Below are 23,149 nucleotides of genomic sequence, written 5' to 3' on the forward strand. Positions count from 1 at the left end.
CCCCCCTGCAGCCCCAGTGACTCCTAGCCCCCTCCTGACCCCGTGTGAATGATGACTCCTAGCCCTTCAATATGACTTCCCTATCCCCCTCTAGCCCCTGAATGTGGGGTTTAAGCTTGGGAGGTGCAGTTTGGGGATGAGTGTCTTTCCACCACAACTCTGATTAATCCTAGTAAATGTAGTGTTATTTTATTAATATATTTCCCCTTTTCTATGAAATAACTTATGAATATATAAACATGAGGGGGCACAGCTCTGCCTCCCCTCCACCCCCCATTTTTGAATTGCCTTGGGTCACCAAGTCTTCCTGCATGGTCAAAATGGGTTCCCCTTTGGAAAAGTTTGGGAACTGCTGGCTCTAAGGGCATGTTTACCCAGCAAAGTCCTTTGGGAATAGCTTATTTTGGAATTATTCCAAAATAAGGTATTCCATAATAATGCATCTACACTACAGGGAAAGCCCGGCAGAAGCAAAAAAACTTATTCTGAGAAAGTGTTTACACCCACAGGAGCCTATGTTGGCTTCTGGGGGCTCTACCGTAAGATAAGAGGTCTACACAGCAGAATTATTTTAGAACAAAATTATTTCAGCATGTTACTCCAAAGTAGCCCAACCCCCTTCTAAAATATCTGTTTTGGAATAGGCTCTTTTCCTCCAGCAATTAGGTTTGCCAAACTTGAACCCTTCCACTATTTCAAAACAGTTGCATTGTGAAGACACTCAAAGTTATGTTGAAATAAACAGCCATTATTTCAAAATAACTTTGCTGCGTAGACATACCCTAAGGTGCCACAGGACTGGTTTGTTATTTGTGAAGGTAGATTAACAAGGCTAGCCCACTGGCTCCTTCAACATATCTGTAATCCTCAGAAGAGATCTTGGTGAGTTTTAACACTGTTGTACAAGAACTGATGCACTCAAATTGTCTATGATAAATTCATGTGCCAATCTGAAACTGAAGCCAAACAAATACAAGCAGATATAAAAAGTAGAAGACTCCCTTGAGGAATACATCAGATATTTCCACTGCCAGCAAGAAAGTCAGTCTGACAACTCAAACATTTGCAAATGTACAGTTTAGCAGGCATCTGCTCATACTAAAGGAGGTTCATTGATGGGGTTCCCCAACAAAGCTAAAACATTGCATAGCTTGGGTGAAAAATGAAAACACCACCAGGATTTGGCTTTCAGACCTAATAACACTTGTGACTCACCTACTCCCAGCCTACCTGCAATTCAAAACCCCAGATACATGTTAGTACTTAGATACACACTCACCTATCCCTCAATTTACAAACTTTTCATTTAAGAATCTGATACAAATGAACCATGTAAATGTATACATTTTTTCAATTTATGAACACTATTTTCACTACAAAGAAACAACTGTCATCTGAGTGTCCACAGTACAGCCAGTGCTCTGCCAGCAGCTGCATTTTTGATTTATGAATTTTCATTTTACAAAGTTTTCAAACAAATTACATTCATAAAATGGAGAGATGGTGTATTGCGGCAGTATTAGTACAAGACAAAGGCCTTAAAATAGAAGTTTATTGATCTAAGCGTTCCACCTGCTGTCCATAGAACACATAGTAGAAAGGGAAACAGTAACATAACATTATACTCCACAATTGAGTAGCAGAGCTGTTTAGGATCAGCTCCTCATTTTGTGTTGGCCATTTTTTGGCATACGCAATTCCTGGACTTCATTCTCTCTTTCAGCTATTTAATGTACTCTTTGAATGTCAGTGTGACGTAAAGGTACATTGGATGTAACTAGTGCTCAAGGCTTGACCATTCCATATCCCGGGAGATTTTGCTTGGCCTGACCATGTTTCAGATGGAAGGTGCACACTTGTGCCTGTAGGCAACGTGCAGGTGTAAGGTCACACTGGAGTTATACACACAAAATCGATACTGAACTTGATCCTATAAGGGGGTGGGGAACCTTTTTAGGGTCATGGGGTCATAAGCGAAAAGCAAAAAAGCCAAACAAACAAACCTGACTGCAATTGTTCCTGACTAAGAAACAGAAAAAGGAGACTCTCTCTTCATTCGCATCACACACCAACCCAGACCCTAGGAGGACCAGGGCTAATAAATTGCGTGTGAAAGCACCATGTGCCAGCTGGCGAAACAGCAGTAAACAGCTGTAGCAACATGCAGAGCCACCTCCTGCCCTGCCGCCTGGCAGAGCTTGTCTGGCTCTGGCCCACAAGGTTCCGGGCTGCAACCACCTGGGGCTGGATACTGGAAGGGGTGGGAAAAGTACCAAAAATGTTATTTGAGTTTAAGTGCAGCGCCATTCACTTCTGGATACCTGAGTACAATCTAGATGTGATATGTGAGTGCAGGCACACACTTTTACTCAAGTAGTTTTCCAGGACACCAGTAACTTGTACTTTAGTCCATCACCCAAACCCCAGAAGCAGCTACACATTTACTCAACTAACTTTTTGGGTACATTTCCCACCTCTGAGGCTACATCTACACTAGCATGTCTCTTTTGAAAGAGGCATGCAAACGAAGGATATCAAAAATGCAAACGAGGTGCAGATTTACATATCTGGCATCTCATTTGCCTATTCTTTCGAAAGAAGAAAATCAGTGTAGATGCAGCCCTTTCAAAAATATTCCCCCATCTTTGGAAAAAAAAAAAAAAAAAAAGTACTTCTTGTTTCAAACTAAGCAGCTTATTTCCTGTCCCACCTTCAGTGGACAGGAAAATGATCACCATCCTCTTCAGTAACCATGTACCCCACAGGGGTGGGGAACCTACAGCCCATGGCTTACCTGGATCAGGCACACAAAGCTCAGTCCTGGCACTCCAGCCACATTGGCAGGGGGAGGAGGGGCCCACACCTGGAGTAATGGCACCCACTCCCCGCTGCAAGGAAGCTCTGGATCTCAAGGGCCCGGTCCAACCTGTGGTCTCTGCCTAGTGGGGAGATGAAGCAGTCCTGCACAGGGAAGCACTCTATGCAGGCGCCAGTCCACCCACCCCAGCATCACTCCCATATATACCAGAGCCACCGCAGGGGCCAGAGGAGCCAGCAGAGGGAGGAGAGGGAATGTGCATGGAGTATGTTGGTGCCCAGACACTGCTGTCTGCAATGGTGCTGAACAGCGGTCATGCTGTCGGAGGCTGCTGCCTGCTGGGGTTGGCCACGGTCTACCTTCGTGCAGGTGGCTTGGAACCGGGGCTGGAGAAGCCACAGTGTTGAGAGCTGCAGGAGGTGGAAGGAGCCAGGCCAGGATTCAGCTTCTCTCCTGGCAATTGAGGGAGGGAGATGAAGGTGTGAGGAGAAGAATGGAGCAGGGGACAGAAGGGGGCACAGAGGACAGAGTGAGTGATGGGCTGGGAAGGTCAGTGCATCATCACACAGTATAATCATTCAGATATAATGGACTTTCAGCATTAACGGACTTCCCTTCCCCACATTAGTCTGTTAAATCAAGTGTTTACAGTAGCGTATAATCTTTCAGCCCTCTTCAGGTGAAAGCACTGAAAACATCACTTACCCATGACATCAGAAGATTAAAATTCTGAGTTACTGAGGCAGCAATTCAAATACAAATGTCTATGAGGCTATTGCTAGTTAGTTTCCATTTGTACATCAAATTTTGAAATACTACTCTGAACATTTGGGAGAGACGCATGAGAATTTATCTTGAAAACATTCACTTGCCTTCAATATATTAGTATATTCACCTCAGTCACAATTCACATTTGTAATGCGAGATCTCTTTTCTGTATATATCAAAAGTAAAATTAAAAACTAGTATTATATGCATTGTCTAATATATGTTCATAATTTTTAAAGACATCAAATGTTAAGATTTTCTGCTGCAGGAATAGTAACTCCAGAGATTTAAAAAACAACACATCCACCTCTCTAACTGCTCTTTTTTTTTTTTTATCATGGGAGTACTGCTTTTAACCACACTGCAGGAAGTTACTATATTAGCAGTTCTGTGCTCAGTTACCTTTAGCTACCAGAAAGCGTTAAAGGCAATGCAAAGATCGTCTCCCTCCAAAGTTAAATACAATTAAAAGAAATTCTTCCTTGGTTAACCAAGTATTACAGATATTGTGCAGAGGTGAATCAGAATGTAAATAAAATAAAATTTATCAAGAGCCTGAAGCAGAACCAACTGATTATGCATTTAGTTGAAAAAAGGACTGAGCAAGGATACCAAATGTATATTGTGCTCCATCAGAAATTTTGTAGCATACTGGAGTGTGTAGCATACAGTGACGCTTATCAGTTCATATGCTGAATTAATTTTAAAAGCTTTCACCATTGCCCCAACACACCAAAATGTAGCCAGTTATAGCAGTTAAAAATATCCTCTCCAACATTAATACATTTTCATTCTACTTTATCTTCATCCTCTGCAGCATAGATAGCCTGATTCCGTCTTTTAATTTTCTTCACGGTACTGTTTCCGTTCTCATTTTTACCAATCCGTTTTAAAGCTCTTTCGTTTAAGCTCCTCTCTTCAGTCTGCTCACTCACACCCGACTTCTCTAGGTCTTCATTGGTGGAGTCCATAGCATCATCAGAAGATACCAACATGGAATCTGGCATGATCCTGGTGTCAGAAAAACTTGCAGAAAAGTCAGACGGGTGATCAAGTGGAGGATCAACAGAACAGGTGCTCTGATCTTCATCACCATCATCTTCATCCAGCATTATTTCATCTGGGTTAATAGATGAAGACAGCCCAGAGTTATCTGTATAATATTCACTGGGTTCCTCTGCTGACTCAGTACTGTCCATTTCCTCCTCCTCCTCATTTTCTCCCCGAACTGAGCCCTCTTCTTTCACTTGCTGAATCCTGTCATTAAGGTCAGTGAGGCCAAACTGGACACAAAACTCAGTGGTTTGAGGATTGATTATATGAACTGGATCCACATTTTTTTGTGGTTTGTTGGGGTCATAACAAGCTGCTGTCATACTGAAGTTACAAGGAATTTTGAGGTTCTGCTTCAGCTCTTCCAGCACCTCTTTGAGTGCTCCTTCTGTTGCACTGTAATCCCACCTACAGGAATTTAAAAAACAAACAAACAAACAAACATTCTCCTGAGCTCAATTAGCCAAAACGTGTCTCTTTCCTGTTCCTATTTGAAGAGGTCCCCATTTACAGACATTAATGCTGGCTCCCTCTTACCATAAATATTTAAATTAATTCAAGAGGTTTCATGAAATTTATATCACCCTCAATTAATAAACAGAATTCTCACAAACCATTACATGAGTCCAAATTCAAAAGGGCTAATTAACACTGTCCTACTCTGGCAACTTCTCTGGTTTCTAAGTAGTCAACGTAACTGAGCAGTTGGACAAAAGATGAGGCTCAAAGCCAATATACTCTAGTCTAAGCTGTCAGGGCACCACAGACCAGTTTTAGAGCAGCTATGTTGCAGAGCTAAATCTGAAAATTATTTTCTAATGGTAAATAGACAGAAACATTGGGACAAGCCATTAAAGATTTCATTAGATAAGACATGTGGGAAAGAGAAATTCCAGTTCAGCATTTAATATGAGGTGGCTAGGGTCATCTAATCTCATCTTCTGTATATCATGGGCCATTACATTACACTCATTTACTCTTGAATTGAGCCCAATAATTCTTAATAAAGCATATCTTTTAGAAAGCATCCAGTCTTGTTCTGAGGACAGAGCTGGAGAAGCCCTTTCACTGATAATTTGTTCTAATGGTTTATTACTCTCACTTTTAAAAAAACATGCCTAATTTGTATTTGTCTTCAGCTTCCAGCCTCTGCTTCTTTTCATACTTTTCTGAAATAAAACAGCTCTTTCATCCTCTGCATTTTCTCACTGTGAAAGTACCTATATGACAACCAACCCATCTGTCTTTTTTCAGTAAACAGTGAGAATCAAAAAAAAGATTGATTTGAGTGACTTCCAAATATTTTAGGCAACGTGAATATTGGAAGCTTTCACATGACTAAACTATTATCTACATTTTAAGGTAGAAATAGCCACATAAGGACTACAGATTCAGCGTCCCTGAAACCCTGCCACATTTTTAATGGCAAGCCTCAGTTGATAAAAAAGGTGTTATTGTAGGAAGAGATAGTTAACGGTTTCTAACCTGTTAGCACTGGAGACACAATTGCTTTATACTGAAAATGCTAGTATGGCCATCCAAATATTATGGCTGAATAAAATACGCTAAGTACATTGGATAGAGTGCACATATTTAGATATACTAAACAGGGGTGGCCAACGAGTTAGAGACAAAGCCATGCATTATGGTTTGTTTATGATAATATTTATATATCTCCACACACACACACACAAAAAATATATAAATGAGGCTCAATGCCCTGCTCCCCTGTAGAGCCATCTCCCCCAGCCCCCTCCCCCTCTAAATGAATGCCTAGCCCCCTCCCCTAGAGCCAGGCACTCCCAGCTGCCCCATGAATGCCCTCCCTGTCCCCTAGAGCCAGGCACCCCCTGAGCTATAATCGCCTGCTGGCAAACTCACTGGAGCTGCTGCTGCCACCACATGTGTCTCCCACCAAGCAGTAGGACATGTGTGTGGAGCAGGTGGGTGGCACTACCAGCGTGCTGCTTTGAGGAACTGCATTTAAAAGGTCAAAGAGCTGCATGCAGCTCAAGAGCCCTGGGTTGACCACCCTTGTTTTAAACTAACCCAAACAGCTGTTTTAAGCAGGACTCCAGTTATTCTGAATGGAGCCTTTATTCTTTAAGCCAAAAGTTCAGCTCTCTTACACAGGCATGTACAAAATGAAGGAAAATACTGATAGCATGTCTCAGGAATGGAAGTTTCCACTCAGTATAGGTATGCACACATACAGTGCCAGTGAAATGTGACCACATCATTGAACAGTGTTATGACAAAACAAGGCACACTCACAAAGGGTATGATTCTGAACCCCTCCCTGTGGGGAATACTGATTAATCGAACCACAGCTGCAGTCATCTTAGAGTCCCCCCCAACTCTATGCTGAAAATGTGGAGGTTTTGACCTAAACATGCCACAAACAACCGGATGCTACAAGAGCAGGGGGCCAGGCTGAAGGATAAGAATGCTGCATTAAGGGTATGAGCCACTGTTGCACACCCCAACTCAGGCCGCCACTTAAAAGATATCACACCTCATTCACCCTGTTCCTCTAATATCCCAAATCTCTCTCTTCACAAGTATATGCATATTTTCAACTCAAAGAATACTTAAACCCAACACTCATTTTACTTACTTGGCATGGAGGCCATTGTTTTCAGGCATGTTCCATGCCTTTGGAGTCACATTAATAAGACTGTTAGTTGCCTTGAGAACAGCAAGCCATTCAAGGTCATACTCCAGAGAATCAGATGCGTTGGGGTCGTGGTCTATATCTATTACCTTAGAAAAACAATATTGTCAATGAGGCATTTCATTCAGCTTGACAGAAAGACATTGTACTATCTTTACACATTGGCCGTGTCGACATGTGCACGCTACTTCGAAGTAGCGGCGCCAACTTCGAAATAGCGCCCATCACGGCTACACGTGTTGGGCGCTATTTTGAAGTTGAAATCGACGTTAAGTGCCGAGACGTCGAAGTCGCTAACCCTATGAGGGGATGGGAATAGTGCCCAACTTTGAAGTTGAACATCGAAGTAGGGCATGTGTAGACAATCTGCGTCCCGCACCATCGAAATAGCGGGGTCCGCCATGGCGGCCATCAGCTGAGGGGTTGAGAGACGCTCTCTCTCCAGCCCCTGTGGGGCTCTATGGTCATCGTGTGCAGCAGCCCTTAGCCCAGGGCTTCTGGCTGCTGCTGCGGCAGCTGGGGATCCATGCTGCATGCACAGGGTCTGCAACCAGTTGTCAGCTCTGTGGATCTTGTGTTGTTTAGTGCAACTGTGTCTGGGAGGGGGCCCTTTAAGGGAGCGGCTTGCTGTTGAGTCCGCCCTGTGACCCTGTCTGCAGCTGTTCCTGGCACCCTTATTTTGATGTGTGCTACTTTGGCGTGTAGACGTTCCCTCGCAGCGCCTATTTCGATGTGGTGCTGCGCAACGTCGAAGTTGAACGTCAACGTTGCCAGCCCTGGAGGACGTGTAGATGATGTCGCTACATCGAAATAAGCTATTTCGATGTAGCGTGCACATGTAGACGTAGCCATTATCTTTAGGAAACCAGTTTTTAAATTAAAAGCCCACTGAATAAGACAGGGGATCTGTGGAGAAGAAAAAGATATGCGATCACATTATTAGAGATTATCATAAAAGAAATGGACAAAAGGAGGTTGAATTAAGACTGCACAGGCAACCTGAATTCTAGCATTGCCAAGCTTTTTGAGTGCTTGACTTTATTTTTAAAGTTGCAAACAGTTTGTGAGCAATATATTCAAGAACTTGCCCAGGTGGCTGCACCTGAGATACAGGCTAACTAGCAGAAATTACGCTTTAGTCCATCATTTTCCACTCATCCCAAACTGGTTTGTTTAACCCTTCCCTCAGGGGAAAAAAGGCAAAGGGGAACGCATGGCTGCCTTTCCCAAGAGCTGCATTTATAGAAGCATTCTGCCTATAATAGTTAGTAAGATATGATCAGAGCTGCTTTTCTCTTTCAGCCAAGAAAAGGATTCGCAGGGTAGGGAATATCTGCTGTTTCACAGGATTCTGAAAGAGGTCCTACATCTTTTGAAGACAGCCTTGAAAACACAGGATGGACCACTAGTGTATCACTGTTTTTTCCTATAGAGTACCAATCACAGATTGTCATCCTTACAGTTACCTGTAGGATTGACCTCGGGCAGTGGTCTTGATTGTTGGCTGCAGAGACGTGCTGCCCTAACTGACATTGACGGCAATAAACCCACCATAAAATTCCTCCCATTTTGTGGCCTGATTTGAGTCAGCTACTGTGGTGGACAGTCTATATGGCTTCTTACCACAAAGGGTAAAGCTTACTACATGGAAACAGACAACCATCTAGTAGACTAACAGCCAGGAACTCCTGTTCTACCTTCCATTTCTGAAGCACATTAAGTGAAATTTAACCCCCCCAGACCCAAAAAGGCAGTCTTGTAGATAGGGCCAGATGGGTTTTCAGCTGTTTGTAGGAAGTTTTTAAGTAGTTAGTCCAAAGAGAATAATGAATCTATTACTTCTAAAGCAACATGTCTGGTGCTCCATCTGTCAGGGAATACTTCCTTCAGTACCAACTTAATTCTTCTGTTGCAGACATCATCTCAATCATTAGCCAGGCTCCTGCTGCTGTTATCCCAGCAAAACTGTCTGATGTGACAGCATTTGCTGTGCTTTTCCCAGATACAGAATAATTGTATACTCTTCTTTAAAGCCTCTCATCCTGCTGAAGGGCGATTGTCCATGGATCAGTGGAATATTTGGGACTGAGTGCGCAGCAGGGCTGGGCAAAGTAAGCCACTTTCTACCTCCCCTAGAAACAAGCATGGCATTCACCCCTATTGCTAGCTGGGGAACTGGCCGACAGTTACCACTTTCAGACATTTGGCAGATTGAGTCTTTTTGATTTCTTTCTCTGTCCCATTATAGGGCTAAGTTTACCAATGGGGCAGTATGAAATGGAGGAGGATAATCAAGCAAGAAGTTTGGCTGGCAGAGATACACAGAAGAAAGCATTCTTATTTCAAGGAGAAACTGGGAAGAAGTGGTACTGTACTTTAGGAAGTTTATTGTTGATTGTCTAGATTTTTGGGGCACATATATTATGCTTAGCGCAATGAAGTCCCAAAGCCAGGTAGAGCCATTACACCTTACAGCCATGTGCCCAGCCAGCTCTGAAGCAATAGCTACTAGTGACTACAGTTATAGCAAACTAAATACATTCTGAAAAAAGAATTATTCAAGCCACCTAGCCACACTCTACCGGCAAAATAGCCACGTGTGGCTAGTGCATTGACACCATGACCCTAGAGCAATACAAAAATCTAAAAAGTCCACTGTATATTTCAGTAGTATGAGATATGGAATTCAATCAGCTGTCTGGACTGCACTGTTTTTTAGGATTTTGCTGCACTTTCCTACCAAATAATTTTCCTTTAGGGTCTGTGCATTGAATCATGAGCTACTTTTAATAAGTTGCATGGGGGGGCTCCACTTTTCCATCCCATCATCACCCAATTACAGTATTAATAAGGGAAGGAAAAAAAAGGCCTGTCTAGGGGCTCTCCCTTTTCCTTACAAGGACAGGCTCAGGAAGTTCACTTTCCTCAAATGGAGGATTTTCATTTCCCTTTGGCTTATGTTTCAGGCATTTTTATGATACTGTTCCAAAAATGCAAGTGTTCTAGGACGTATTAACAGGAGTGTTGCAAGCAAGACATGAAAAGTCATTCTACCGCTCTACTCAGTGCTCATTGGGCCTCAACTGGAGTAGTGTCCAGTTCTGGGCACCACATTTCAAGAAAGATGCGAAGAAATTGGAAAAGCTCCAGAGAAGAGCAACAAGAATGCTTAAAGGTCTAGCTACGACAGATCAGGAAAGGGATCTTGGAGTTACAGTGGATAGTTCTCTGAAGACATCCACGCAGTGTGCAGCAGCAGTTAGTAAAGCAAATAAGATGTTAGGAATTATTAAAAAAGGGATAGATAATAAGACAAAAGATATCATACTTCCCCAAATAAAACTATGGTACGCCCACATCTTGAGTACTGCGTGCAGATGTGGTCTCCTCACCTCAAAAAAGATATATTGGCATTAGAAAAGGTTCAGAAAAGGGCGACCAAGATGATTAGGGGTTTGGAACGGGTCCCATATGGGGAGAGGCCAGAGAGACTGGGACTTTTCAGTCTGGAAAAGAGGCGATTGAGGGGCGATATGATGGAGGTATATAAAATCATGAATGGTGTGGAGAAAGTGAATATAGAAAAATTATATACACCTTTTCCCATAATACAAGAACTAGGGGACACCAAATGAAATTGATGGGTAGTAGGTTCAAAACTAATAAAAGGAAATTTTTCTTCACACAGCGCACAGTCAACCTGTGGCACTCCTTGCCGGAAGAGGCTGTGAAGGCCAGGACTCTATTAGGGTTTTAAAAAAAGAGCTCGATAAATTTTTGCATGTTAGGTCCATAAATGGCTATTAGCCAGGGGTAAAGTATGGTGCCCTAGCCTTCAGTACAAGGGCAGGAGATAAATCACTTGATCATTGTCTTCTGTTCTCCTCTGGGGCACCTGGCATTGGCTGCTGTCGGCAGACGGGATACTGGCCTGGATGGACCTTTGGTCTGACCCAGTATGGCCATTCTTATGTTCTTAGAGTACATAAGCCATGAGGTAAGACTGAAGGAACTGGGCTTGTTTAGTTTAGAAAAAAAGAGAAGACTTTGACGGGACATGATAGCAGTTTTCAAGTACCTAAAAGAGGGTTACAAGAAGGAGGGAGAAAAATTCTTCTCCTTGCCCTCTGAGGATAAAGACAAGAAGCAATGGGCTTAAACTGCAGCAAGGCAGATTTAGATTAAATATTAGGACAAAATTCCTAACTGTCAGGGTGGTTAAACACTGGAATAAGTTACCTTGAGAGGTTGTGGAATCTCCATTGCTGGAGATATTTAAGAGCAGGTTAGACAGACACCTATCTGGGATGGTCTAGAGTGTTTGGTCCTGCCAAGATGGCAGAGAACTGGACTCAAAGACTTGAGGTCCTTTCTAGTTCTAGTGTTTTACGATTCTATGCTGCCACAGAGTTCTGGTAGTTTGTACAGAGGCAAATGGAAGGATTCTTATGACCACTTATACCCCTTTGTTCTCAAGAAAGGATCTCCTTAATTTAAAATTACTATGAAATTGTCAGCCCAAACATGAGCAGCAACTGAGAGTTAATTCTCTGGGGATGGAAGAATCATTCTTCAGCTTGCTGCTGATCTGTGCACTCCTTAGCCCAGATAAATAAAGTACTAAATGGTAGTAGGTGACCACTTACAGCAGGCTTACCTGTAGGAAGTCTCTATGTGGCAGACATTTATCCAAAGCCAAAAATTTTGTTGCTTTTGGCACCAGTCCTTCAGTGTTTGTCTAGGAAACAGGAATGAAACCATTAGTAGCAATGCTAAAGATTCCCTGAAATGATTTTTCTAATAATCATATTATGCATGGAAAGTCCAGAGCGGAATTTGAAGTTAACAATTTAGATTAGACAGAATGTTCTAAAATTCCTAGAAGTAGTAAAGGGATGGGGGAACTGTGGTATGAAGAGAGAGAGCTTGAGCAGATGATACCAACAACACTGGGGAGAAGAAGGTACATAAGCTTCCATCAACTGAAGCAATCAGGTATAGTCAAACACGCAGCATCAATTTAACGAGTCTGGTGAAGACAATATAAGTCCAGGGGACAGCACTGTATTGACTTAATTAATCCACTTGAATGAAAGTTGCTATGTCAACGGAAGAGCACCTCCTCTCAACGTAGTGCAGCGTAGACACTGCAAATTACAATGTAAATTACATTGCCTTAAGTTATGTAATTTGTGTGTTGTAACATACATTGATTTATATCACAAGTATAGATTAGATTTGCCAAGACAGGAAGCTCTAGAGTTATGAACTGACAACAATCTGTGATTTTTATACCGTTTGGAGTTTACCAGGTCTTAAGGTGCACAAAGCAAATACAGCCAATGACTTTACTAGTTTGCATTACTGTGGCTGACAAGAAACTAACAAATAAACAAGTTCAAACCCAGCAGCTTTTCTGACTTTGTGTAGGCTATTCATGAACTCTCCCTGCCTGGTCTGACCCTTGCTGTATCTCAAGCACCAAAAGGGATGGTCTGAGGTAAACAGGATGAAGTTTAATAAAGACAAATGCAAAGTGCTCCACTTAGGAAGGAACAATCAGTTTTACACATACAGAATGGGAAGCGACTGTCTTGGAAGGAGTATGGCAGAAAGGGATCTAGGGGTTATAGTGGACCACAAGTTAAATATGAGTCAACAATGTGATGCTATTGCAAAAACAAACACACAAACAAGATTCTGGGATGCATTAATAGGTGTGTTGTGAACAAGACATAAAAAGTCATTCTTCCGCTCTACTCTGTGCTGGTTAGGCCTCAGTTGCAGTATTATGTCCAGTTCTGGGTGCTGCATTTCAAGAAATACGTAGAGAAATTGGAAAGGGTCCAGAAAAGAGCAACAGCAATGACCAAAGGTCTAGAGAACATGACCTGTGAAGAAAGGCTGAAAGAATTGGGCTTGTTTAGTTTGGAAAAAAAAAGAAGATTGAGGGGGGACATGATGGCGGTTTTCAGGTATCTAAAAGGGCATCATAAGGAGGAGGGAGAAAACTTGTTCTTCTTGGCTTCTGAGGATAGAACAAGAAGCAATGGGCTTAAACTGCATCAAGGGAGGTTTAGGTTGGACATTAGAAAAAAGTTCCTAACTGTCAGGGTGGTCAAACACTGGAATAAATTGCCTAGGGAGATTGTGGAATCTCTCTCTCTGGAGATATTTAAGAACAGGTTAGATAAAGTGTCCATCAGGGATGATCTAGACAGTACTTGGTCCTGCCATGAGGGCAGAGGCCTGGACTCGATGACCTCTCAAGGTCCCTTCCATCCTAATATTCTATGGTCTCAGATAACCAGATATTTTCACTTGAACTGCTCTCTGCCTTCCTGCTTTACTAGATTTATAGGTTGTCTGCTTCTCAAATCCAGCTGTCTAGTCTTAAAATTAAGTATAATTTTCTAATTCAGCAACATTAGCTACTTAACTTGTCTAGTGACAATCAGGAAAAAGTAATTTGAAAAAAATGCTTAAAACTACAAAACCAGAATAATAGTTCTATACATAGCTTTAAAAGTATCTTATGTTTAACAGAATAAATTGTAACATTTTCTGCCTTAAGACTTTAGATTATGTTAAGCCTTTGATTATGGTGGTAAATTAACAGTTACTTAATATAGCTAAGAGGACCTTCCATAAGCTATATGAAAATACATTTTTAAAAGGGAAAAGCAAATCAGATTTTACAAGGCGAGAAAGGTTTCTGTGACTGACTCCTAGCATTGGAAACCTCCCTGTGATAGACTACATGACCTGCTCTTGTTTGTTACCTGGTGTTGCATCAAAGCTGCGAATTTTACATGAAGATGTGCTGAGAACCAATAGGTGGGTTGAAAGTGCTGCAAAAGTTCTGAGGCAGCAGGGCTTCCTAACGTATTGTTTTCCACTTCTTGGCGGAAGAAGGATTTCATTTTAAGAAGCTGTTTTTTGTTTCCATAGTGATATATACTTCTTGGCCAGTCATGTGACATAAATATATCCATAGGTTGCTTTAACTGTAAAGCAAAAAACAACACATAGGAAAAGAGCAGCACCTGAAAGTCTCTTAATAAAGGGGGAACATATCGGATTCTTTTGTCTGACCATCTTACTTTCTAAACACTGAGGTAGTATCACCAGATGTAATCTTCCACGAGCTGACATAACACAGGGAAGCCGAGGCAGGCATTCCTACTCCCCTTTCCAAGGCCTTCTCCCCAAAACACACTTACTGAATTAAGCACTCAAGCAATGCCTTTAAAACTTTTGTCTAAAAGAAATTATGTCTGATTAAGTAGCATTACCCTCTTCCTACACAAAAAGCCAGACTATGCCAGATCTTTAAACTATACCTCAGTCCCCACACAGCACATCTGCTAACAGTCCCAAGCTCTGCATCACTATAGGAAATGTGTTTCAGCTTCAGACTGACCAGGAGACTACAGAAAACCCACTAGTCTCCCTCAGATTAACATAAAATATCAGATACATCCTCCAGCTTCCCCAGCACACTGCACACTTGAGCTGTGTACGGAAGTCTCCTTCAATATTAGCTGGTATTGCTAAGGATGCAATAAAGAATTTAAATCATGCTCTGGCAGAGACCTGTGCAATGTGTTTACTAGTCAAATGAAGAAGGCAGTTCTGATAATGCAAAGGTTAAGCAGAAGGCCTGTAGAATTGCTGTTCTATTGTGAACAGTGAAGCCAACTTTGCTTGTGTCAATGTTAACAGCTAATGGCAATTGAGATCACCAACATGCTCATTTCTAGATTAGGCTAATCTCATGAATACTGTCTGCCCTCTTTAAAGGAAAGTTTTGACCTGACCTGTTTGAGTTTGAAGACTTCAATATTTCTCACATGGTATGCACTTCTTATAGTCTGCTGATTGTATGGAGGACACTCAAAATGACCTGAAACACACCAAGAAAAACTGGTCACACAAAATAACGTACAGTGTTTCTCTACTTAAAACCTTTGGATCCATTTGGCTGCCCGGAGAAAATGCTAAACAAACTAATCAGCCACTCAACAGCAGGAGACAGTCTGCGTTCACAACTGAGCTGCTTCAGTCACATGTGTAGTTCTGCCAATAACCTTTAATTTAACGTTTATACTACAAAAATGCACTATTTTAAAAACAGATCAAGAGAATACTTATCAAATAGTTTGCAGGGGACACAGAAGAATTCACGTGGGGGCTTTCCGCATCCTTCTGAACACTAGAAAAAAAAATCTCAAAATTTCTGCTCTCAAGAGCCGTGCCAGTTGCCAGAGGAATCATTGTTTGGGATTAGAGGGATGATGCAGTCCATTTGTGCAGAAGTGTCGATACTTCCAATCTGATGGAAGGATTCTCCATGGAGCTAAGAATCTTATTTATGCCAGTTAGTAAGACGCTATAAGAACCAATGCACTTTTCCTAAAAGTGGGGTATTGCGGGAAGCCCTCCCTCCCCAGGACAGAATACCAATTATTTAATTTCCTGAGATTTACTGTGCCCTCCTAGTAAGAGGAAGATCTGATTTGCTTCCCTCCTTCATCTCCAATTCCTGCTGTGGAGAATTACTCCCATGGGGTTTCACTACTAAAGATATTCTTAGTGTTCTCAACCCATACAAGATGCATCAATGACATCTATCATTTGGACCCATGGTAAAGAGAGACTGGAAGAATTCCAGAGACTTTAGCAATCTGCACCCCATCATCAACTTCAGCCTTGACCACTCCACACAAGAGATACATTTCCTGGAACCTACAGTAGAAACCACTGATGGTGAGATCAATACCACTCTCTACTGGAAACCTACTGATCACTGCACTTACCTACATGCTTCTAGCTTCCATCCTGCATACACCACACAATACATCATTTACAGTCAAGACCCGAGATACAATTGCATCTGCTCTGATCCTACTGAGGGTGACCGAAAACTACCAGATCTCTACCAAACATTCATAAACCTTAATTACCCTTGTGGAGAAATTAAAAAAAAAAAAAAAGACAGGGCCAGATGAACACCCAGAGACCAACTACTCCAAGATAGGCCCCAAAAAAAACAACAACAGAACACCACTTGTTATTGCCTACAGTCCCCAACTCAAACTATTGCAACGCATCATTAAAGACCTACCATCTATCCTAATCATGATGCCACACTCCAGAAGGCCCTAGGTGACATGCCTGTTCTCTCCTATAGACAACCTCCTAACCTTACGAGGATTCTCACTAGCAACCACAGGCTACACCACAACAATACTAATCTGAGAACTTTTCCTTGCAACAAGCCCCATTGCCAGCTTTGTTCATATAATCTATTATGGAGATACCATCACTGGACCTAGCCATGTTAATTACAGAATCATTGGCACATTCTCATGTTCCTCAACTAACGTCACATTTGCCATCATGTGCCTACAATACCCACACACTTTGTATATAGGGCAGACTACAAAGAATGAATGAACATAGAGCAGACATCAAAAATCTCCAAGTACACAAACTTGTCAGCCAGCACCTTAAAGGAGTGTGACATTCCATTAAAGACCTGAGAGTCTGTGTTCTTCAGAAGAGAGACTTTCACAACCATCTAGAGGGAGAATATTTGGAACTAACATTCATATTCAAATTTGACACATGAACACATGGTTTGAACAGGGACAGCAATTACCTGACCTATTATAAGGGCTCTTTTACATACTTTGATGTTTGATCTAATCATTACTTACCCACACCTCACTCCCCTCGCTTGCTCTTCTATCTAATTTGCCAACAACAACAATTTTTCTGATTTGTCAACCTTGATAATTTTTGGACCTCTGTGCTTTATATATTGAGTCTGTTCTGGTCGGGCTGTAGATCTGAAGAAGTGAGTCTGTCCCACGAAAGCTCATCACCTAATAAGTTATTTTGTTAGCCTTTAAAGTGCTACATGACTGCTTTTTTGTTTTGATAAGATGCATCCACTAAATCTGGTCTGGAAGAAACTGGTATGTGGATTGTCTATGGATTGCCACCAAACCCAAAAGAATTTAAGATAATTTTAATGCAGCAGAAATACAGTTTGTGAGCTTGGGATCTGCCGATATTGCTTCACAGAGAACTATACCATGGTACTGTAAGTACTAATACAGGCAGATCCATCACTCACAGAACTGTCTTGCAGAAACCTGTCTCACATCACCCCTTTCCACTAGGATTCAGAACACAGGAATAGCCATACTGGGTCAGACCAAAGATCCCAATATCCTGTCTGCCAACAGTGGCCAATACCAGGTACCCCAGAGAGATCGTACCAAACAGGCAATGATCTCTCTCCTGCCATCCATCTCCAGCTACTGACAAACAGAGGCTAGGGACACTCCCCTGGCTAAATGCCATTCATGAACCTAACCTCCATGAATTTATCTAGCTCTCTTTAAAGCCTTGTTATATTCCTAGCCTTCACAGCCTCCACTGGCAAAGAGTTCCACATTTTGACTATATAAAAGAATTTCCTTTTATTTGTTTGAAAGCTGCTGTCCATTAATTTAATTTGGTGTCCTCTGATTCTTTATATTATGGGAACAAGTAAACAATTCTTCCTTGTTCACTTTCTCCACACCACTCAGTTTTACATATCTCTATCATACCCCTCCTTTTCTAACCTGAAAAGTCCTAGTCTCTCTAATGTGTCTTCAGAGGGGACCCGTCCCCATTTTAGTTGCCATTTTCTGAACCTTTTGTAACACCAACATATCTTTTGAGACAAGATCACATTTGTACGCAACATTCAAGATGCGGGCGTACCATGGTGTTATAAAAGGGCAATAAGATATTCTCAGTCTTGTTCTCTATCCCTTTTTTCATGATTTTTAACATCCTGTTTGGTTTTTTGACTGCCACTGTACACGGGGGGTGGGTAGTAAAGAGTCTGGCCAAGGGAGGCCCAGAACAAAGTATAAATGGAGGAATAAAGTTCTGAGACTTTCCAGCTTTTACCCTCACGTTGAGCCAGTCCCTTGATATTTGTATATAACACCAACATACACATTTTGGGGGGGCGGGGGTGAGGGGGGCACGCAGCAGGTAACACAACAGACTAACACTAACCAAAGAATACTGCCAAAGTAGTATTAGGATTACTGCTACAAAAACAGGGAGCTCTTTTTCCAATCATGCTTGGCATCTGACCGCTAAAGTACTATGAGCAAGCATAGGTGCTCCAGAAGTAAAACCCCTTTGCTGGTGTCAATGAGATATTCAGCTTGGAGAGTTGGTTTTATGAACTTGACAGTGGAAATCTGTTCACAGGAAACTTGGAGAGCATGTAAATTCTTCGACACACATTACAAATACCTAATAGCATACAGACTCTTAACTGCAAGCTATTTTTGAACAAAATATGTGAATAAAGAGCAGGTTGGTGTTATACAAAAAAAAACAAAAAAACAAAAAAAAACCCATCACCTTTTCTGTAATCGTGAGACTTGAAAATGCCAGAAATTCCACCAATCCTTACACCACGATATTTTACTACTCCTGCATAACCTAGAATGAAGAGAGATTAAAGTAAGATTCTCTGCATATTCAGGAAACTATGGAACTTTCAGGAATTGTTTTGTAGTCAGCTTTTCTTCAACACAATGTGCATTAGCAACAAAAGAATTGGTTCTGATAAAACAACTCATCCAGAGCTATGGTTCAAATTAGTTACATTTTAGAAAGTGTTCACTTGCCTCTACACTACTTCCAATCCCGGACAAAGACTATTATTGTAGACAGCAATTTTTGTATTTGTAACCTGCCCAAAATAAGTCATCCAGGCAGCAGCAGCAGCACATTTATAGGATTCTGTACACATAAAATAAAACTAAGTCTTACAACATAAGACTGACAAGAATAAAGGCACAAGACAAGTCAGTCATCTGGGACTGAAGATAAAGGAGTGAGTGAATATATAAATTTTAAAAAGAGAAATTCAAAGGATAAGTAGTAGTTGGCTGAAGCACACATACAGCCTATTAGTCACACAGACATCATGAAAGATGACCAAATAATTAGTAAGATGAAAAAATATTTCAGAAGTGAGATGAGATTTAGGAAGGAGATGATCAAATCCAGCATCCCATTTTTCAGCCGGGGCCAATGACAAATGCTTCAGAAGGAGTTACAGAACGTAATCATCAAGTGCTCCTTCCCACTATCCAAACCCAACTTCTGGCAGTCACAGGCTTAGGGACACCCAGAGCATGAGGCCACTGGTGGACCTATCATACATTAATTTATTAATTCTCTTTTTGAAGGCTACTATAATTTTGGCCTTCACAACATCCCAGGGCAACAAGTTCCACTGGCTGACTGTGCACCATGTTTAAGCTTGTTACCTCTTAATTTAAATCAAGTGACATCTCATTCTTCCACTACATAAAGTAGTAACATTTCCTTATTTACTTTTGCCACACCATTCAGGACTTTTTAGATCTTTATCATATCCCCAGCCTCCTTCAGCGGTCTCTTTTGTAAATAAAAGATTGTGTAGATAAAAGCACAAAAGGTAAACTTAATCCAGAAAGTAGTATGATCAACTGAGTGACTGATGCAGGAGAGAAAGATCATTAGCAGTGAAACATCCAAAAGACTGGAATAGAAACAAGACAATAGTGAGAGAACCTGATAAAGGAGGATTAAATTAATTATAATAGGTGATCAACACATAGGGAAGGGAATTAGAAGTAGTATGGATAATAAAGAAGTTAGTTTGGGCAACTGTGATGGTCCCACCACCCTAGGCCTATTGAAAATTGGTTTGTATGAGTATGCATAACTCAAAACATGCTAACAACAAAATACCTCATGTAACCTATCAGTCTTAATGTTACAATCAGCTGGATCGATTATATCCTGCTTTTCTGCATGTATCATCCTTGTATGTGAAGTTAGAAACATGAAATATTTATTTTAGTTTTAAATGTGCTAATTACTGGTGCCCAGAAAGCCTAATAGCTTGGCGATCAACTCAAGAACATTTAAACCTCTGTCATGCGAGTCCAAACAGAGGATGATTAAAAACAATTGCGCATGGAAAATAGACAGAAACTAAAAACAGAACCAATGCTTGCAAGATCACCCAACTAAAGACTTTTTACTATATTCTGTTAATCTTCCACTGAGCATCTGAAGCAAAAAACTTAATCCTCCTGAGGTTCTTCCAATAACATATAACCAATAATACAGAAACAATGAAAAAAGTAATATATTGAACCTCCATTAGTTCAAGCCCATGTTTATACCGTAAGTCTGTAAAAACCAAAAACCAACATGATATTCCATACCAAGGTAATATATGTTTGGTGCCACCCATCCACCATATGGCAGTTCCTGCAAGTGATTTGAGGCTTCATGATTGCCCCCGATAAAAACTGTGAGAACAGGAGCTTTCTTCTCTCCAGAATAATACCTATTTCAGAAACAGAGAAACATCTTAAAAATACATGCATGATACACTCATCCCTCGCTACACAAGCGCAATTGGTTCCCAGATTTCTGCTTGCAGGCAAAAACTCATAAAAGCGATGCTAAATTCCCATTAAAATACACGTAAAAGTCTCCGATTTGTTCCAAGTGCTTATAACTTGACATAAGCCAGTTGAGTTTAGGTACTTTTCTGACGTATTTGGATAGTTTGGCACCAGAAATAGAATTTAGTGTATGTATGTAGAGCAGAGATTTCCAACCTATGGGTCAGGACCCAAACATGGATTACATTTGTTAAAGGTGGCCAGCTGGGCAGTTCCCAGCTGCATGTGGCTGTTCAAGAAGCCATTTGCAGTTTCTTAATACTACCGCCTCAGGCGGATATCTATCAATAGCAACAACTAGAGATAGCAATTACCTTATGCCTAGGGGCTGAAACCTTAACACTGGAGTTAATTGCTGGGGGAGCTATCCAGCCTAGCACCCCAGTGAAGAGGCTGTGGGAGTAGGAGGAGTGTCTAAGCCTGGGGCTGTTGAGGGATGCAGGGGTACGTGTCTAAGACAGGGGAAGTTTAGGGCTGTGGGGGCGGTTTGAGGCTGCTGGGGAGTGTAAAGCTGGGCGCAGTTTGGGGCTGCTGGGGGGGGTTGGAGGCTGGAGGCGGTTTGGGACCGTGGGGAGCAGTTAAAACCTGGCTGAGGGTGAGGTCTACAGGCAGGTGGGAGGTCTAATACAGTTGTTCCTACAACCCCTGCATAGCGAATTTTCCTGCAAGGGGAGTGGAGCCAGTAACCACAAAGGCTGGTCAGTTTCCTGGCTCCCAGAGTGGCAGGAACTCAGAACCAGAGGCAGGCTAGTTCCAGTCTCCCCTTGACTTGTGGGGCTGGGAAAATGATCAGCTCATGGCTGGTCAGTTTCAAGTTCCCACCATTGCAGGGGGAGGGAATCAGGCTAAGAGCCTTCTCCCTCTCTTTCCCAGCCAAAGGGCTGTCAGACAGCTGCATGTCTGAGTGAAGGGAGGGAGAAGGCTCCAGTTGCAGGTCTCCCCACCCCCAGACAGGGACACCCCCCAACTGGAGCTGAGCCAGCTGCAGGGCTATGGGTCTCCCCGCTGCAGGGACACTGTTCATATAAGTGGGAGAAGTTCACACATATAGTGAATAAAGGTAGATATATATGTTCCTCATATTAGCGAGTACTCACAAGTAAAGTACTCATTAAATGTGGGATGAATGTATTTTCAAATGTTTACATGTTTAGGGAACAGAAGAGATTGGGCCTACACGTAAAAGTGATAGATTGTTATGTTTTGAAAAGATAGCCAGCAGGTTATTTTACAGTCTCCAGGCAGTACCTAATGTGCACCCTTCAGAAAGCATTAGCCACACAGCCTGCTTCGTGCAGAAAGGGCCCCAAGTCATACTGTTCAACAGGCCGCAGGAAAACCTCCTAAACTCTTCCTCAGCCACTACGCGTCCCCAGGTAAAACAGCCCCTATCATTCTCTTGTATGCCCAAACCGCGATGCTCAGTTCCGGACTGTGTTTCAGTGCCAGGGGCCGCCGCCTGCTCCAGCTCGTTGCATGACACCACTCGGGGGCGGTTCGGACCCTGAGGAGAAGGGGTAGACCCGGACACGGAGGCGGCGGCTATAAGGGTAGTGCGAGCTCCCGTTACCCGAGGGTGCATCCCTCCCGGCAGGGCAGGGCAGGAACCGGACCGGCGGGCGGGGAGGGAGGAAGATGCCCGGCGACGCCTGTGTCCGCGCTCCGCTCCCTGCGGTCCCGGCCCGGCACTCACCGGTAGAAGGACTGCATGTGGCGGTACTTGGGCGGCACAGCCATGCAGCGCAGGTCCGCCTCGTTGCGCACGGCCTGGAAGTCCCCGCAGCACAGCAGCAGGTCGACCCGCACATTGTGGCGCCGCTGCAACAGCTCCAGCGTCTCGTAGAGCTTGTCCAGCTCGCCATGGCAGCAACCGGCCACCGCCACCTTCATCCCGCCGCGCGCGCCTTCTGCGTCACCAGCCTCCCCGCGCGCGTGCTTTTTGCATCATCAGCCACGCCTCTCCGCGCGCGTACTCATCGCGTCACCAGTATCGCCCTCCCCTACTCCCGTGCCTGCTTAATACGTCACTCGCCCCGCGCTGGCGGACCACTGAGGAGCCGGGAATCGCAATCTACACGTGCGAATTTACGTGCGCGCGCGCGCGCGCCGCCGTGAACGCGGTGCATGTAGGGTGGGTGAGTGGGTGGGGTTTTTACAGCGCGTGCGCGTGCTGGCTGTAGGTGCCGCTGGGAGCGTGCACGCGCGTGGGAGTCCCCTCCTGTCATGGCGCTCCGTGCGGGCAGCTCCCCGGCCAGTCAGCCCCGCACGCAGCGAGCGAGCTCT

At 42.9% G+C, this 23,149-nt stretch overlaps 1 protein-coding gene across 1 annotated transcript; it reads right to left on the reverse strand.

Moving 5' to 3' along the window:
- Positions 1 to 107: 107 nt before the first annotated feature.
- Positions 108 to 22,801, reverse strand: DBR1 (debranching RNA lariats 1). The gene is made up of 8 exons (XM_075004513.1): positions 22,560 to 22,801; positions 20,621 to 20,745; positions 18,756 to 18,836; positions 15,134 to 15,219; positions 14,096 to 14,320; positions 11,971 to 12,051; positions 7,257 to 7,402; positions 108 to 5,047 (listed from the first exon to the last, which is right to left on the reverse strand). The coding sequence occupies exons 1-8, from the start codon at positions 22,754 to 22,756 to the stop codon at positions 4,375 to 4,377; spliced, it is 1,614 nt and encodes a 537-aa protein (XP_074860614.1). The 5' UTR covers positions 22,757 to 22,801; the 3' UTR covers positions 108 to 4,374.
- Positions 22,802 to 23,149: the final 348 nt, after the last annotated feature.

This window comes from Carettochelys insculpta, chromosome 10 (genome assembly GCF_033958435.1).
Source record: "Carettochelys insculpta isolate YL-2023 chromosome 10, ASM3395843v1, whole genome shotgun sequence".
NCBI classification, from domain to species: Eukaryota; Metazoa; Chordata; order Testudines; family Carettochelyidae; genus Carettochelys; species Carettochelys insculpta.